The sequence below is a fragment of the Galeopterus variegatus genome, unplaced genomic scaffold, assembly GCF_000696425.1.
Source record: "Galeopterus variegatus unplaced genomic scaffold, G_variegatus-3.0.2 Scaffold7241, whole genome shotgun sequence".
Classification (NCBI taxonomy): domain Eukaryota; kingdom Metazoa; phylum Chordata; class Mammalia; order Dermoptera; family Cynocephalidae; genus Galeopterus; species Galeopterus variegatus.
In genome coordinates this window covers 82172-101892 of record NW_007733352.1, presented here as the reverse complement: position 1 = coordinate 101892, position 19721 = coordinate 82172, and the positions used below count along the sequence as shown (strand labels likewise).

Genomic DNA, 19721 nt, shown 5'->3' with positions numbered 1-19721 from the left:
ACCCACACAGTTGACCTGCTCTTCTGCACTAAGTCATAATATAGATTAAATCAACATAAAATAAAAATGCTTCGGGCTTTATTTTTAAAAACCATCAGGCTTTGTAAATCTTGTCTGAGAAAATTTTTTTTAAATGCTAATGCTGATTCTAACAGAAAAACAAAAATACAAATTACAGTATATCACCATTTCACCTTCCCATAATTTGATCTCACAGGAATGCAGTAAAACTATTTTAAAACTAAAAAGATGAAAAAGAGAAAAAAAAGAGAAACTACTATAGTTTGCATTATGCCTCATATCCAATTCAGTCAACAAAGCTTATAAAATCTATCTTATTAACATCTCTTCAAATGCTTCCCCTCATCACTCCCACTCCTAGTGCCTTGTCCAGGCACTCATTTTTCTCACTTGGTTTACTACAACAACCTCCTAACTTATATACTCACCTCTAATCTCCCCCCTCCAATCAAGCCTCCACTCAGTTTCTGGAGATAATTTTATAAAACAGAAACCTAATGGGGTCACTTCCCTGCTTAATTACTCTGCTGTCTTGTTTTCTTGCATCTCCTCCCAACCCCTCACATACCTGATGCAACCACCATATCACCAGCCATCACCACCTTCCTTCAGACCAAATATCAACTTCTTAGATGATCACAGCAGGTTCACCAAAATCTAATGCAAGCCCAACTTCCTATTCTCATCTATTGCATTCTCCTGTACACACACTCACTTACCACACATCAGCCTTTCTAAACAACTTAACTTTTCCAGAACAGACCCTTTCCTCTCTGTCTACCCCACAATGCCACCTCACTACCCAGCCAAACTGCCCGTCTTACACCTGATCTCCCACTAGTAAGATAGAAACCAAATGTGCTGCCCTTTCTACACCCACAAATTCTTACTAATACCATGTAAAGCGGGCAAATTGAAGTGCAGTTTTAAAACATGAGAGAAGACTACATTGTAGCGACTGAAGTTAAACTGTTAATTACAGATTGTTTGGAATACCAATGATAGATTCTTTCTACTTTAGAACTGACATCTCATATAGAAGCTAATTTAACATATTTTTGTTTTGCAGATAATGAGTTAGAGGCAAAACTACAAGTTTCCAAGAAATTGTTATCAAAAACATTAACAAACAGTTGAAATATTATTTCATCAAACTGTCATTTTAAAAAGATCATCAGTGTTTAAGTAGTGAGGCAACTGAGATACAACCTGCGATTTTTGAGCTCTGCTAATTATGATTAATATTTTGATTAATTATCATACACATAATACTGGAGAAAAGATCTAGTATATTCAATATCATCACAGCATAATTTGTTTCCTATGTTAGTTGTTTTAGATAAGACTAATATTAACTCTAATAATATAATATTTATTGTTTAAGACAAGACTATAACATTTATAATTTTTTAATTGTAATTGATATTTAGTTATACTCCTACATAAGAAATCTCCCCCAGAACTTATTCTATATTTAGCTCTCATTTCTATGATTTGGCGATTTGCACTGGGTTCAGCTGAGCACTTCTTTTGGTTTCTTCTGGGCTCGCGAATGCACCTGTGTGCCTTTAGCAGGTGTGAGGAACTGATTGTGTCCCCCAACACTTATGTGTTGAAATCCTAACATGATGGTACTAGGGTGTGGGGCCTTTGGGTGGTGATTAGGTCATGAGGGTGAAGCCCTCATGAATGGAATTAGTGCCCTGATAAAAGATACCCCAGAGAGCTCTCTCACCCCTTTCTGTCATATGAGGACACAAGGAGAAGTTGGCAGTCTGCAACCGGGAAGAGAGATGTCACCAGAACTTGACCGTGTTGGCACCCTGATCTTGAACTTCCAGCCTCCAAAATCGTGACAATAAATTTCTCTTATTTCTAAGCTAGGTAATTTTTTATAGTAGCCCATAAGGACTAAGACAGCTGGGGTGACTTATTTCTGCCCCATGCAGTCTCTCATCTTCTGGCCCACTAGTCTGGGCTTATTTAAATAGTGGCTAGGCAGTCTTGGAGCACAGCATGCAAGGTGTTTCTAAGACTTGGCTTGGGACCAGACACCACCACTTCCAACACATTTTTATGGTCAAAAAAGTCACCAGCCAGCACAGAATCTAAGAGACAGTAATAGATTCCACCTCTACCTCTTGTTGAAAGGAGCTGCAGACAAATTGCAAAGCATGTGGTTACAGGAAACAGTGAATTGTGGCCATGAGTTTTAGAGTATGGTAGGTATAGCTGACCAATAGGACACTAATGGTAGTTCAATCTGGAAATATCTCCAACGTTAAATTTGAAAGTTACAACAAAATTTAAAAATAAAATAAAATAATTGGATTATGAATAACATAGATATGCATGAACTACAAAGAAAATACCAGAAAGAATAAGTTTTTTAATATAAAATACCAAACATAAGATCATATTATAGCAAAAGTTAATTTTGAGATTTTTTTTCTGTATATTAACCTTAGTTCTTCCACATTATATGTAAACAATAAAATAGGTGGACTAATGTAGCATGTATTGCAATGTACACAACAGGTATTTAATAAGTACTTTTTGTCTAAAAAAATTTTTTTAAGAAAAAAAGTTAGACCTTTATTTGTTTCCTAATGAGGAACCATCAAAGAATTTAGTTTAGGAAGTGACAGATTCAGATTTGATATATACAATAGTCCCCCCTTATCAGTTTTGCTTTCTGTGGTTTGTTCCCTAAGGTCAATCAGTCTGAAAATATTAAATGGAAAATTCCAGAAATAAACAATTCATAAGTTTCAAATTGTGCACCATTCTAAATAAAGTGATGAAATATTGTGCTGCCCCACTTCTTCAAGCCCTTGTCATGAATCATCCCTTCATCCAGCATACCCAAGCTGTATACACTACCTGTAGTCCCCTAGTAGCCAATTAGGTTATCATCTCTCATCATCTCAAAAAGAAAAAGGGTGAGTACAATTACAGTAAGATATTTTGAAAGAGAGAGACCATATTCTCATAACTTTTATTACAGGATATTGTCATAATTGTTCTATCTTATTATTTATTGTGAATTTCTTATTGTGCCTAATTTATAAATTAAACCTTATCATAGTATATGTGGATGGGGGGGAAAAGCCCAGTGTATATAGGGTTTAGTACTATCCCTGGTTTCAGGTATCCACTGGGGATCTTGGAACATATCTCCAACAGATGAGAGGGGACTACTTTACCTTTTGTCACCATTTTAATATATTACCATTACCCAGGGAGCAGTCTAGCCAAGAGTGTTCTTTGACTTTTTACAGGTATTATTTTCCCATCTATAACGCCATTCATTCCTGGAACTCCCATTAACCTAGCAAGACTATTCAGTTATCAGTTACCTGCATTTAGAAAACATACACACTACCCATATCATTCTACAGTTACTTAAGATGTCCCCATGCTATTCCTAGTACTCCTCATGCTGTACGGCAACTCTTTGTTTCCTCCATTGGGCAGTGAAGGCTTCCAGAAACGGGAATGAGCTTCACCTCATTCCTCATTGCATAGGGAAGTGACTGACATACTGTAAGACACCCCACAAACGTTTAATGAATCAAAAAGAGGTGCAATGGCAGGTGGGGGAACAATGCATACAGATGTAAGACGACGTAAAGGTATGTAAAGCCAAAGTGCTATGAAACCCCCTTCAGATGTGAGCCAGCTATAACTCAAAAATCACACAGAGGGCCGGCCTGGTGGCGCACTGCGCTAGTGCGCCGCTTGAGAAGCGCGGAGGCGCTCCCGCTGAGGGTTCGGATCCCACATACAGACCGGTTCCCGCTCACTGGCTGAGCGAGGCGCGGGGGCAACACCGAGGGTTGCGATCCCGTTGCCGGTCCCGGTCCGGTATGGGGGCGACACTGAGGGTTGCGATCCGTTGCCGGACACGGAAAAAAAAAAAAAAAATCACACAGAAACATACAAGACAGATCTATTCACGCCCCAATTCCCACAAGCCCAGGAAGAAGCTTCGTTTTACAGCAAGCCTCCAGTCGTGCCTCATGCCGTAAAAGGGAAGAAAGCCCTCAGCGGAGAAAATCAGGCTTCCGGCTTTGCTTTGCGGTACCGTCAGGGCGGGAAAGTGCCCGGCTGTCGGTTGGAGGGAGGGTCTTCGCCCCGCCCCTCCGGGCCGGACTTCCGGGCTACGGGGAGGTGTGTTCCGGGCTCTCCCACCCAGCGCTGGGCCCCGGTTAAGGCCCCGCTCACCGTCGCCCGTACAATGGAGGCGACGGTGGCGGCAGAAGTCGAAAATGAGGATGGCGACAGCAGCTGCGGGGATATATGCTTCATGGACAAAGGCCTGCGGAGGTAAAGGGCGCTCAGCAGCCAGGAGCGCCCCGCGCACCCCCTAGGGAAGGGGTCGTGGGCGGCCTGAGCGGAGGCGCGGCTGGCTTTGCACAAACGCAGTCTGGCTTCCGACCGCTTTACTCCACCAAAACCGCTCTGCCCCAGTGCCGGCTTGAACGAGCCCTGCATTCCTTTCCAACCTTGGCTTCTGCCCCGCATTTGTCACACGGCTCTGGTTAGCCTGGATACTGACCCACGACCTGGCTCTCCACTGCCTCTGACCACTCCTCCCTTCTTCTGCTGGTTCTCCATTCTTTACTGGTTATTTTATTTATTTGCTAGCCCTTTAATTTTTGGCCTTCTCGTGTTCTCTCTTGTCTCTCCTCAGTTCCTTCTGTTACCCTGCAAAAAAGTGGCAGCAATGGAGCGAGTGTTCGTTGCTCCTCATTGGTTTTTGCCTAAGTTCTCTTTACCCCATTGTGATTTCTCCTTTACAGAGTACTATAATACATACATTCATGTACTTTTTGAAAATAATAAACATATTTAGTTCACCGCTTTCTCTCTCATATACCTGAAACGTGCATGGCATATGAAGCTCTTGGTTTTGCATTACTGATTGGTCTCTGCCTACCTTTTCAGTCTCAACTCTCACCATTTCTCCACTTACACTCTATGGTTAGCTACATTGAGCTACATACAGGCAGTTGCATGATAGGTTTCTCTGTGCCTTTGTACATGCTGTTATTTTGTAGAGTGCCCTCCTCTATGCAAACTTTGCTACTAATAATTGAGCATCTCCTTCTGGATTCTGATCTGAATTTTGCCATATTACCCCAGGAAGATGTTTTTCAAGGCATATTTACATTAATATTTAATAATAGCTGCCATTTACTGAATGCTATCTATGCGTGCATGTTATATACGTTATCACTAATCCTCAGCAATTTTGCAAGGTAGTAATTTTTCTCATTTTAAAAATGATGAATCTGAGACTCACAGAATCTAATTTGCCCAACTTCATAGTTTGCAGCTGGTGAGCAGTTAAGTTCAGATTCAAATCCATTTCTGTGTAATTTTACTGTTTCCTTTTTCTACTGTCCCACATTATCTGCACAATATTAATTTTCAAAAACTGAAGTGTGCCAGAAAATAAATGTCTTAATAGCATGTGTTAATAACATAAGGTCTGGCACTAAATAAGATCTCAGTAAATGACAGAGGCTAGATAATTGGGAAATGCTTCAAACTGTCACATTTAGGGGTTGCTAATTTGAAATCTGCAAATGTTTCCCTACTGTCAGAGTTAAGTTTCCTACAGGTTTATAGTAACTGTTAACGGAACCTACAACAGATGCCCACGACATTGTGGGTCCTTGTTCCTGACTGTACCTTTCACCTAACAGCTCTAAATTGTGCACTGGAGGTTGTGTTCCTGGAACTGTCATCTTCAGGAGAGGTTCCAGTTACAAATAGCAATTGAGGGAGTGAAGAGAAGAGTTCTATTTAGAAAAGGTGCATTCCAACTTAAAAAAAAGGAAAACAGGGACTTTTTCACTAGAAATAGCAGTTACTAGTAGTTTCTTTGAAAATCAGCTTCATTCTGTATTAAGTAGTTATTGTAGACAGTGAAGAAAGGAAGATTATAAAAACCAGCATAAAATCTGGCTTTATACCTGGGTTCTGTTAACATAACTGCAAAAATTTGGGCAAGTTATTTAATTTCCATAAGCTTCAGTATCCTTATAGTACTGCTTAGAGTTGTCAGAATTAAATGAAATAAGGAAATTGAGGCTTAGAAAGGTTGTCATTTGCTCAGGAAACACAGCAAAGTGGTAGAGTACAGATTTTAACTGGGAGGTGTTAGGATTCCAGAGCCTTTACAATTATTGACTACTATTCAATACTGTCTTCATATATGCTGATGACTTTGTTCATAGAAGCTGAAATGCCCAGGGTCACTTGTCTCCCTAGAGTAATTTCTTGTTTAAATGGTCAAAAATACTGGTTTGTTTGGTAAGAAGCATTGTGTTTCATGAGACATTTCAAGGCTACCACAAATAGGAAGGATTTCATTCTAGAATGGAGCACATATTTATTTATCTGCATGCTGTTTGGTTAATTTTAATTATTTGGTCATGCTTTTAAAATCATTTTTTACTTGTTTTCTGTAATATATATTTTCTTTTGCAGCATATCAGAGTTATCTTTAGATTCAACTCTTCATGCCATCAATCTTCATTGCAATAACATCTCCAAGATCAAAGCCATTGATCACATTTGGAACTTACGACATTTAGATCTGTCATCTAATCAAATAAGTCAAATTGAAGGGCTAACCACACTGACAAAACTATGTACTTTAAATTTGTCCTGCAATTTGATCACAAGAATAGAAGGTTTGTAAGTGATTTTCAAATATTACTTAAGGCGGAAGACTTAAGTCCATTTTTCTTCTGAAAAGAATGGAATAAATATTTTTATAAACTGACCCTACAGTTCATTATACAAAAAGTTTTGTTCCAGAAAAGTGTCAATTTTTTAAGTAAGTGGTTTTTCAGAATGCCAGTAAAATTGATTTCACTGTTATCAGATTGGATTTGCTTCAAAACAGTCTGAAATAATATTGTAATGCTATATCTTACAGTTAATTAATTATTTAAATCCTATAAAGGCTTTCTTTTATTTTAGGACTTGAAGCACTAGTTAATCTAACTAGACTGGATTTGTCTTATAACCACATAAATGATCTTAGCGGTAAGTAGATATGCTTATGTTTTCTATGACAGTTAATTAATTATTTAAATCCTATAAAGGCTTTCTTTTATTTTAGGACTTGAAGCACTAATTAATCTAACTAGACTGGATTTGTCTTATAACCACATAAATGATCTTAGCGGTAAGTAGATATGCTTATGTTTTCTATGATGCTGAATGTTTACCACATGTGATGAGTTAGACTCAGCCCAGCATGTTGGAAAACTGAATAATTACCTAGTTTTTGACCAAAAATCTCATCTAAAAGAGTGTGTTTCTCTGATTTGTTGGTGCCAAAGCCATAGCTGAGTAAAAAAAAGTAAAAACTAGGGTAATTGGTAGCAGAAAAAACTTGGATGGGAAGGACCTAGTATACAGGAATAATGTTATAATCTTAGATAAGTAATTGTACTGCTATACAGAGTGAAATAGTTTCAACAGAACTTTCTATAATGATAAAAATGTTCTGTATCTGTTCTGTATCATACAGCAACCAATAGCCAGATGTGGCTATTAAGTGCTTGAAATGTGGCTAATACAACTTAGGGACTGAATTCATAATTTTATTTGAAGTAAATCTTAATGTAAATATAAAAGCCACGTGTAACTAATGGCAGCCATGTTGAATAGTATAGATATGTGGCATTCCAAAGACTATTGCAGATTGAGAAATAAAGTTGTTTTTAAGTTTTGTCTATAATATGTCTAAGAAGGTTTAAAATTTGTTACTCTTTTTTAATGTACGAAAGTGATACAACTAATAAATTGAACAAAGTTTTATGATTATTAGAACTGTTAGAAGTAGTAACATTCCTCTAATTATCTTCATACTCCTTATTAATATTTGAAACAATTTTATTCTTGTGTTTTCTCTTCTTCCTCACTAGAAAAACACGACCCTATGCCAGGTACTTAGTATAAAAAAATGAAAAAACTTAGTTTGTACCATTAAGCTGAAGCAGCAACTGTATTTTAATTTTTTAAAATCTTTTCCCCCCCTGAAAGACATGAAAGTATTAGAGTTGAGTTTCAACCTACCTCTGTCATTGTTGTTTGATGTAAAGCAAGGTATTTTACTTTTTGCATACAGTTTTCTTATCTGCAAAATTTGAATATTGTATAAGATCATACACTCAACAAATATTTATTGAATATCACTGTATCAAACACTGCTCTTGTAGTGATGGGAAAAACTAACAACAATAAACAGATATGGCCCTTCCTGTCACAGGGCTTACATTAGGCCTACATTATGGAGGGGAATAAAAACAAGTGAATAAATAACAACTCAGAAAATAAGCAAAAAAATTTGAAAGATACCTCACCAAGAAGATATGTAAATGGAAAGTAAGCATATGGAAAAAAGATGTTTAGAATCCTTAGTGATTAAGGAAATGCAAATTAAAACTGCAGTGAGATAACCACTTCACCCCTAGAATAGCTAAAATTTTAAAAACTGACAAAGTGCTGGTGAGATTGTGGCATAGTTGAAATTTAGCATACATTGTATGTAGGATTTTAAGTGGTGCAAACGCCTTGGAAAAGAGTTTGACAGATTCTTATATTGGTAAACATACACTTACATGTAATCATACAGTCCCACTGCTAGGTATTTCCCCACAAGAAATTAAAACATGTCCACACAAAGATCTGTACGTGAATGAATACAATTGTGTACCTTTTTATATTGTCATGTTTATGTGATTTATGTAATCTCTAACATTTGGGATCAACCCATATGTCCATAAACTGGTAAATAAGTAAACAAGTTGTGATACATTCATACAATGTAATACTATTTGGAAATAAAAAGGAATGAACAATAATACATGCAGGAACTCTGATAAATTTAAGAATTATGCTAAGTGAAAAGAGCCAGACAAAAAGACTACATTATATGATTCTATTTATATGACATTCTAACAAAGGCAGACTACCAGATAATTGGTTGCCAGGGGCTAGAGATGGAGAGAAGAGATTGATTCCATAGGGACATGAGGGAACCTGTTGGGATGATGGAAATGTTCTGTATTTCAATTATAGTAGTGATTACACAACTCTATATATTTGCTGAGACAATGCTGTAAGTTCTAATAGATAATTCTTAGAGTGATAATAGTTTATATGTTCAGAAACACTTTAATAAATAATAGCAACTTATATGATAAGACTCTAAGGCAGGATCAAGCTTGCCATGTAAGAAGGAAGCCTCATGGGCTGGGGCATAGCAAATGAGAGGTTAATGTGCTAAGAAAAGAGAAGAGTAGGCAGGGTAAGGAGTTGGCATTTTATTCTAGGTACAATAGGAAGTCATTAGAAGGCGTTAAACAAGGGAGTGACATAATTTATGTTTTTAATAAATCACTTTGGCTGCTGAGTAGAGAGTGGATTTTAGGTGGGCAGGAATGGAAGTCAGGCATCGAATTACTATTTCAGTCCACTAGAGGAGAGATGATGGATTCTTGGTCTAAGATGGAAATAGCATAGGGGAGTAAATAGATATGTTTTGGAGGTAGAGTTTATAGGGCTTGCTGATGGATTGGGATGAGGAAGTGAGGGAGAGAGGAATCAAAGATAACTAATTAGAAGTTTCCTCTGGATTAACTGGTAGATGATGGTACTGTTTACTGACAGTAAGATTGGGAGTTTGGGAGAAGAGCGGGTTTAGAAATGAGGAGATGAGGATTAAGGATCCTGTAGTAAATTTGAGAACACTATTGAACATGCATGTATGCATATAATCTGCAGTTTGGGGGCAGGAGGTCATGGTTGGAGTTGTAGATTTGGCATTTAAAAGCATTCGACAAAGGGCTGGCTGGTGAGCTCAGTTGGCTGGAATGCGGTGTTGATAACATCAAGGTCAGGGGTCGATCCCTGTACTGGCCAACTGCAAAAAAAAGATAAAAGCACGCAACACTGTATTTGAAGCCATGAAATTATAGGAGATTCTGGAGAGCATGTAGATATAGAAGGGAACCTAGGACTGAGCCCTGGGATATTCTAAAATTTAAGCAGGACAAGACCATAAAGTTGAAACATAGGAGGAAGAACCTGTAACATGGAACAAGGACTTACAAATGTAATGGTTAGTTAAGAAGAAATTCTAAGTACTATGAGGATGTATGACAGGAAAATCAGACCTCATAGAGAGCAGTGAGAGAAAACTTTTCTGAGGCTGTGACAGAAAAATGAAACAAAGCACATTGAGGAGAAAAAGATATTTCAGCCAGGTTAAATAAACCAAAAAAAGTTGAATATGGAGAGTGCTAACCTAAGCAAAGTTGTAAATTAGTACCCTGTGAGGAACAAAGTAGTACCCTCTGAGAACAGAGTGAGTCTCAGAATAGTCCTTCCAAAAGAAGAGAAGCTGGGGCATTCATCCACTAAGAAGTCCTGTTTGACAGACAAAAGCCCCTGGAGGTGTTAACTCTCTCACACTTTCAGGCTGTACCTTTGCTCAACAACCTCCCTCCATTTTGAGGAAAGTTCTCAGGCAGTCAAAGAGAGAAATGGAGTGCTCGAGGGGACACACTAGCAATGTATATAGCAGTTGTCCACGACAGCTGCTGCAGAAGTCTGAGATGGGCCAGGCAGCGATAGCATCTGCTACAAAATGCTCTAGATAAGCTCATGCAAGAAATAATTCCAGGCAACTAAATTAAGTGAGTGCTATTTGTATTTATATTCAAACCAACAAAATCGGATGGTAGTGTAGTGTTTTCTTATGTTTGCTAATCGAAAATGATACGTTAAGAGAGCCTAAGGCCATTGCTTTATGTTTGTTCTCATATAAGTGCATGCATTGACCTGGGAAGGTACTTTTGTTTTGTTTTGTAATTTCAAGTGCTAAACTAAAGCCTCAAAGAGAAGCCTCTTCAAAACAACACTTAACCTTACCGGTGTCTGTAGCTGTTCACAGCCAGGTCTTATTAATCCTGCTCCTTTGCCTCTCAAAATATAACCTACATAACAAATATTTTAATTAGCTATTGGAAAGTCTACTGTTGTGGCATCAAAAGAATTTTTTTCCTATTGCAGGGTTGCTGCCTCTTCATGGACTTAAGCATAAGCTTAGATATATTGACCTACATGGTAATTACGTAGATAGTATCCATCACTTACTTCAGTGTATGGTAGGATTACACTTCTTGACCAATCTTATTTTGGAGAAAGATGGAGATGATAATCCTGTCTGTCATCTACCAGGTATGACAATTAATTTAATACTTTTTGTAACAGTTAATATTCAAAGCTCCCTCATTTCCCGAAATTGGTGTTTATGACCTCTTTTTATTTTAGTCATAAGCTTTGCAATGTTTTATTATGTATTTGGAAAACATAATTGCAAATAAACTAGTTTACTAACAAATTGCTGTTAAAAAAAACAGGATGAACAGATTGGTAATTCTCTTATTTAGACAATTTTATATTTTGATAAGTTAAAGCCTCAAAATTAAATTATACCATTATCGTATATTTTAATAGTATAATACTATGCAGTATAATACTATAGTAAAGAATGTAGGATCTCTTTATCTACTAATGGACAATTATCCAATGTATATTAGGAGAAAAAAAAGCAAGTTGCAAAGTTATTGCATATAGTAGGCTATCAGATGTGTAGAAAGGGTAACACATATATATGCTGAGTATGTATGTATGTAAAACATCTGGAAGAATACACAAAAAAAGATAGTATTGGCTAACCCCAGGAAAGGTTGCTGGATAACTGGAGATTAGGAAATGTTGGGAAAACTATTTTTACCATGTACCTTTTGAATTTTATACCATATGAATTTATTACATTATTAATAAATAAATGATTTTTTTTAAGAGCTTGAACTTGGTATCAGGTTTAATTTAAGGGGCAAAAAGAGGGATGTTTTACTAATCCTTGAGCCCTCACTAGGAAAATTCTGGCACTTTGGTCATTATCCACATCATCCTGATTTATGTTTATATTAATCATATTAAAAATAAAACAAATGTTTAGCTTCCTTCCCAGAATAAATTGCTACTGGTTTTATGCATTATAGCTTAAAAATAATTTTTCAGAGGTGACAATTTTAACTTTCTGAACTTCATCAGTGGGGTTATTTGGGAGGGCTGGAGGTTGTGTTTTATTTCTTTTGTATTTAATGATTACCTGCTGGAGAAGTTGAAAGGTAGCATTTCTAGTTGCTTTCTGAGACTAATTTTCTCATTCAGGGACTAAATCTACTAGCTGATAAATTTAGTTTATCCTAGAAATAATCTCTCTTTTTTAATGTTTAAGTTTTCAATTTGAATGATTTGTTTCCAAGGGTATAGAGCAGTTATTCTCCAGACTTTGCCACAGCTCAGAATCCTAGATTGCAAGAACATATTTGGTGAACCAGTAAATTTGGCAGAAATAAATTCATCACACCTACAGTGCTTAGAAGGTCTTTTGGATAATTTAGTTTCTTCTGATTCTCCTCTAAATATAAGTGAAGATGAGGTATCGTATTTTTTTTTATAACATAAATATAACATAAAAGATATCTTCAAATTTTAATAAATCAATGTAAATTAAGAGGATTTTGGTATGTTTCTGTGTCACAGATCATTGATAATATGCCAGTGGTAACACCACCCATCGATGAATTAGCTCCCTTGGAGCAGTTTGCAAGTACACCAGCAAACACCGTTTTGACGTCTTGTATATCTGTGTGTCCATCTTCTGAGCCAGAGAAAATTAATCATGAAAATGATTTTCAGAATGAGATGAAACTCCAGAAATTAGATGATCAATTTTTAGAGCTTCTCCATGAAGTAACTATTTTTTCTACTTTTCTAAAGCAGTATGTGTTTATTGAAGAAAAAGTAGTTAAGAAAATGTAAAATAAAAATTATGTACAAGCTAACTGTATTAGTCAGGGTTCTCCAGAGACAGAATCAATGGGTTATGTTATAATTATATGAGAGGGATTTATTAGGGGAATTAGCTCACACAACTGTGCAGAAAAGTCCCACAATAGGCCGTCTACAAACTGGATGCTGGTAGCGTGGCTCAGTCCAAGTCCAAAGGCCTCAAAACCAGGGAAGTTGATAGTGTCCTGGAACCCAAAAGCTGACGAGTCTCGAGCTCTGATGACCACGGACAGGGGAGAAGAGTGTATCCCAGCACCAGTGGATCGAAAGATTCACCTTTTTCCTCTGTCTTTTGTTCTCTCTGTACCCCCAGCGGATTCATCACACCTATAAGTGTTTAGAAGGTCTTATGGATAGTTTAGTTTCTTCTGATTCCACCCACGTTGAGGGTGGGTCTTTCCCACCCAGTCCACTCAGACTCTCTCACTAAGCTCTGCTGAAAACACCCTCACAAGACACACCTAAAATCATAGCTTTACCAGGTTTCTCAGCATTCCTTCACCTAACCAAGTTGACACCTAGAATTAACCTTCACACTGACCAACCAGAAATCATCTATATTGAATACATCGATGTGTGTATATTTTTGTTTTCTTTTACTGAAATAGGATTCTGTTGTAGTAGTTATGGTAGTAAAAGGTAAAATACGTTTTCAGTCATTTTCCTTGTTGTCTTCCTTCACAACTTTGTTATGTAATTTCTTTATCTTGTTCTGCAGTACTTCACATTCACTCACCCATCTTTTTCACTCCACCCATCTTTTATTTCAACCTTAAGCAAGCTGAGAACTCTTTGGGCTCAGGGTACGGAATTACTTTTGGTCTCTACTACTTCTCAGTTATTTAATGGTTAAAACCATTTCCAGAACTTACAGCTAATGGGAAATTAATTTACACAGTTCCTGCTTCAATTGCAGTTTCTAGCAGACCATCACCTAATTAATCTCTACCTTTCTGAGTTAATCCTTTTTCACCCCTGCTGTTGATTCTGATTTTTAGAATACATGAACTGTGTGGATGAACTAAATTTCTAGAATTTATTGCTATTCCGGTCTCTATCCCTCACTCCAGCATTCTTGCTCTGATCCACAGTGATGGTTGTTTTCTTTGACACCACATCTTCTTGAATGCAGTGGATTATGTTTGCCTTTTACCTGGGCATAGGGTAGAAAGATAGTGGTTTAGTCTAGAGAGGCTATTGGTCAAATGTCAGTTTTACCTAAAAATTTGTAACTTAAGTTTTAATACTCAAATTTTTTTTTTTTCTCAGAGTGGATAGGGGGAAGGAGCAGAAAATGCTTGTGGAATGGGCATGGTTCAGTGGGTTTCTCATAACACTGAAGTATTATCACATCTATAACACTAACAATGCTGGCTAAACAAGAGATCTGCCTTATGTGAGTAAGAGTGAATAAGTCTGTGAGGATTCCATGTGTCAGAAATCTCTTGCAATTTCAATTTGAGGCACTAGGTAGATAATAATAGAACTGGGACAAGAATGTTGCCCTACACATTCTTTGACATCATTCATATGTTATGACTCAACTTTGGGACTCCTCCATTTCCTCAGGTTTCATCTTCCATCTTTTCTAATGACTGACTCTTCTACCAATGTCAGAACTTACATTTAAGCTTATTAACTTAAATTTAAAATGAACTTTTCAGCTTCTCTTAGACTTTTCTCATTTTATTCTCACAATATCCCAATCAAGTCGAGAGATTAATATATTATTGTCCTTATTATCTAAAAGAAACTCAGGACTTTAAATCACTTATCTAAGAGTATTAGTAAGACATACTTGATCTTCAAACCCAAGTATCCTGCTATCTACGTGTATTCTTTCCACTATGTCGTGCTTCTTACTCAGTTATGGTGATAATTCTTCCCACTCTGTTAACCAAGAATAGGAGTCTAACTATCTGGAAAAAAAGATTATTGACTACCTGTGCATATTAAAAATGTTTAAGAAAATGACTTCTTGTTCACCATCTTACTTGGTGTTGAGTAAACATGCAATTTGAATTTCAATTTAGCTGTGTATACACTCAAATGATTTTATTTCAAAAGTATCAATTTATAAGTAAAGCCATTATAAAGTTACCGAAAATGTACTATAAATAAGGACAATTATTATTAGCCATAGGACTTAAAATCATAATTATCCCATTGATTTGGGGAATTCTGTCTCTGTGAAAAGCTTTTTTGCCTTTCTTTTTAGTTCTTCCCTAACATTTTATTATGAACATTTTTATTTTCACAGCAAATTTGAAAGATATTTCTTAGTGAATACCAGTATACCCACAAAGTAGATCTACCATTAACATTTTATTACACTTTCTTATAACACATTTCAAAGTAAATAGAATGCATCAGTACACTTCTAAATACTTAAGCATGAATATCATCAACTAGAGTTCAGTATTTGTTTAACAATGTTTTTTATTGTTTTTTAAATATAAAATACAAGTGCATGTGTTTCCTAAGTTGACAGTACATACATACCTGTTACCCACACTTCTATAAGATGAACATTAGCAACATCCTAGAATGTTCCTTCATGCCCTCTCCCACAAGCAATTCTTCCCTGCCTCTCCAGAGACAAGCAGTTTTCTGATTTTTATCTCTACCATGGATTATTTGTTAATTGTTCTAGAATCTAATATAAATGGAATCATACAGTGTGCACTCTTTCATGTAAGGTTTCTTTTACTCAGCATAACCTTTTTGAAATGAATCCATGTTTTTACGTGTATCAGTAGTTTTTATTTCTATGTTCAGTTTCATAAATATACCACAGTTTGTTTTTCCATTATCCTATTTATGTACCACTAGTTTATTTCAGATTTATGAATAGAGCTGCTATGAACATTACTGTACAAGTCTTTTGTTGAATATATGTCTTCATTTCTCTTCAGTAAACAGCTAGAGGTGTTAATTTCTGGGTTATGGCGTAAATGTATGTTTAGTTTTATAAGAACTGCCAGAGCTTTTTCCAAGGTGGTTGTTCCAATTTAACTAAGTATGCATTTCCACATCCTCACCCATGTTTGGTGTTAGCATTGATGTTATTTTAGCTGTTCTACTGGGTGTATACTGGTATTCATTCTGGTTTTAATTTGCATTTCACTAATGATCAGTGATGTTGAGCACTTTTTCATGTGTTTATTGAATATTCGCATATCCTCTTCTGTGAAGGGTCTATTCAGACTTTTTGCTCGTATTTTTATTGGGTTGTTTATCCATCACTAGGTTGTAGGAATTTGTTATATATCCTGGATACCAGTGTTTTGTCAAATACATCTGTGTGAATATTTTCTCCCAGTCTGTGGATCACATATTCATTTCCCTAATGGTCTTTTGATAAAGCAATAGTTTTTAATTTTGATGAAGTCCAATTTATCATTTTTTTTTTCTTTTATGGTTATTTTTTTCTGTGACTTTAAAAACTCTTGGGCATCCCCAAGTAACATTCTCTGTGTTATTCTCTAAAAGTTTTATGGTTTTAACCTTTTGTGTTTAGATCTTTGTATGGGGTAGAAGGTAGAGGTTGAAGTTCACTCTTTTTTATATGGATATTCAGTTATTCCAGCACCATTTTTGAAAAGCCTTTTCTTTTCACTGGATTCCTTTGATGTCTTTATCGGAAAAAAAAAAAAAATCAGATGACCTTTCAAATTGTAAACTCTAACTTTGGACTCTCTTCTATCAGGCTGGGTAAGTTGTATTTTTTAGTTAATTTGTTCATTTCATCTCATTGTCAGCATAAAATTGTTCATATTTTCTTATTTTCCTTTTAATTTCTGTAGGATCTGTGATCATCTTTCACTACTGATATTGGCAATCTGTGTCTTCTCTATGTGTTTATATTTTGCCTTGGTCAAATTAGCTAGAGATTTTGTTGATCTTTTCAGAGAACTGACTTTTGGCTTTGTTAATTTCCTCTACTATTTGTTTTCTGTTGATTGATTTCTGCTGCTTTTTATTATTTCTTTCCTTCTACTTTAAATTTACTTTGCTCTTCATTTTCTAACAATATAAGCAGCACTTAGGTCATTGTTTTTAAACCTATCATCTGATATAATCATTTAAAACAATAAATATTCCTTTAAGTACTGCTCTAGCAAAATTCTGGAAATTTTGATACATTTTCCTTTAATTGTCAATTAGTTAGAAATATTTCCTAATTTTTCTTGTGATTTCTTTCGTGATCCAAGGATTATTTAGGAATATTTTAATTAATTTTCAAACATTTGTGGTTCTGTAGATATTTTATTTGTATTTAATTTCTAATTTACTTCTGTTTTATTCAGAGCACATATTCTGAATAATTTCAGTCTTTTAAAATTTATTGAGACTTTTTTGTAGCCCGGCATATGGTTTTTCTAGGTGGATGTTCTTTGTGCTCTTGAAAAGAATGTGTATTCTACAGTTGTTAAGTGAGGATGGTGGACAGTATTTTTAGGAACCCATGTCTACTGATTTTTTTATGTGGTTCTGTCAGTTACTGATACTGGGTTTTTTGTTTTTGAGAGAGGGGTTTGGTCTAGTTCTATCTATTGCTACATGAGATGTGTTAAAATCTCTATGATTGTGGATTTGTCATCATTGACAAATGATGGTAGACATTTGAGTTTGTATTCGCCTTGGGGCTATTATAATGAATAATATTGCTGTAAACATTTATGTACAAATTTTTGTGTGGACATATGTTTTCATTTCTTTTTACTATATACGTAGAAGTGGAATTGCTGAGTTATATGTTCAACTTTGAGAAACTGCCAAACTTTCCAAAGCAGCTGCACCATTTTACATCCCCACTAGCAGTATGTGAAGGTTCCAGTTTTTCCACAACCTTGCTAACTTGATAATGTATGTTGTTTTGATTATAGCCATCTGATGGAGTTTGGATGTGTTCCCTCCAAAACTCATGTGGAAATTTGATCCCCAATGTGGCAGAGTTGGAAACTGACTGAGTCATTGGGGCGGATCCCTCATGAATGGATTAATGCTCTCCCTGGGGGAGGGGGTCTAATGAGTGAGTTCTTGCTCAATTAGTTTCCACGAGAGCTCGTTGTTTAAAAAGACCCCGGCACCTTCTCTCTCTCTCTGTTATTTCTTCTCACCATGTGATCTGCTTGTACCCGCCGGCTGCCTGCCACTTTCCGCCATGTGTAGAAGAAGCCTGAGGCCCATGCCAGATGCAGCTGTCCCAGAATCTTAATCCAAATAAACATCTTTTCCTTATAAATTACCCAGTCTCAGGTATTTCTGTTATAGCAACACAAAATGGACTAAAACATCATCCCAATGAGTATAAAGTGACATCTCATTGTGGCATCCATTTACTTTTAACTTGTTTCTGTCTTTATATTTAAAGTGGGTCTTGTAGACAGTATACAGGTAGGTCTTGTTTTTTAATCCCATCTGACCATCACTGCTTTTGAAGAGTTCATAAAAATTTACTGTAATCATTGATGAAGTTGGATTGAGGTCTACCATTTTATTTGTTTGTTTGTCTCTGTTTTATATTCATTTTTCCTCCCCTACCTCTGTTGGATATTTTTATACTTCTATTTTTATTTATATATTGCTTTTTTAGTTATAATTTCTCTAGGTTTTGTTTTGTCGTGGTTGCTCTAAAAATAAACTCACAGTTTACTTAGAGTTAATACTGTATCACTTCATGTAAAATATAGAAATCTTGCATCTATTTTACTTTGCTATAGTTGTCATATATATTGCATTTAGATGCATTGTAAACTCTAAAAAACAATTTTAATTTTTGCTTTAAGGGAATTAAGAGAGAAAATGTTCGTTTATTTATTTATTTATTTTTTAAATGACCGGTAAGGGGATCTTAACCCTTGACTTGATGTTGTCAGCACCACACTCACCCATTGAGCTAACTGGCCATCCCTATATGGGATCCGAACCCGTGGCCTTGGTGTTATTAGCACCACACTCTCCTGAGTGAGCCACGGGCTGGCCTCAAGAGAGAAAATATTTAAACATCATTTGTATTTACCTGGATATAAATCATGTGAGAAATACTTTATTTCTTCCTGAGGATTCAGGTTTTCACTTCCAGCCTGAATTTTCTTTAGCAAATTTGGTAGTACACATCAATGGACAGCAGAATCTCTTTATTTCACCTTTATTCTTGAAGGAATTTTCACTGGATATAAAATTCTAGATTGACAGTTTTTTTCCTTTCAGTACTGTCTCCTGGCCTCCATAGTTTTGAGTGCAAAGTCAGCATTAATTCAAATCTTCAATTTTTTGTATGTCAAATGTCATTTTCTCTCTTTTGGGGGGGGGCTGCTTTTAAGAATTTATCTTTGTCTTTGGTTTTCAGCAGTTTGACTGCATGGTGCATCAGGAAGGTTTTCTTCATATTTTTTTCTTGCTTGGGGTTTCTTTGAGCTTCTTGAATCTGTAAATTTGTGTCTTACCTAATTTGGGAAATTTTTTTTTTTTGTCTTTTGTCTTTTTCCGTGTCTGGCAACGGATCGCAACCCTCAGTGTTGCCCCCGTACCGGACTGGGGACCGGCAACGGGATCGCAACCCTCAGTGTTGCTCCCGCGCCTCGCTCAGCCAGTGAGCGGGAACCGGTCTGTATGTGGGATCCGAACCCTCGGGCGGGAGCGCCGCTGCGCTTCCCAAGCGGCGCACTACCCAGTGCGCCACCGGGCCCGCCCCTTAATTTGGGAAATTTGGGGCCTTATTTCTTTAAAATTTTTTT

The 19721-nt window shown here is 36.3% G+C and overlaps 1 protein-coding gene across 1 annotated transcript in view; it reads left to right on the top strand.

The window, feature by feature from the left end:
* Nucleotides 1-4215: 4215 nt before the first annotated feature.
* Nucleotides 4216-19721, top strand: part of LRRCC1 (leucine rich repeat and coiled-coil centrosomal protein 1) — a 45107-nt gene continuing 29601 nt past the window's right edge. Inside the window, exons 1-6 of the mRNA XM_008591743.1 lie at nucleotides 4216-4350; nucleotides 6523-6728; nucleotides 7163-7228; nucleotides 11125-11292; nucleotides 12390-12565; nucleotides 12670-12879. Of these exons, the coding sequence (XP_008589965.1) occupies nucleotides 4262-4350; nucleotides 6523-6728; nucleotides 7163-7228; nucleotides 11125-11292; nucleotides 12390-12565; nucleotides 12670-12879 (915 nt within the window). The 5' untranslated portion in view covers nucleotides 4216-4261. The remainder of the gene's footprint in view (nucleotides 4351-6522; nucleotides 6729-7162; nucleotides 7229-11124; nucleotides 11293-12389; nucleotides 12566-12669; nucleotides 12880-19721) is intronic.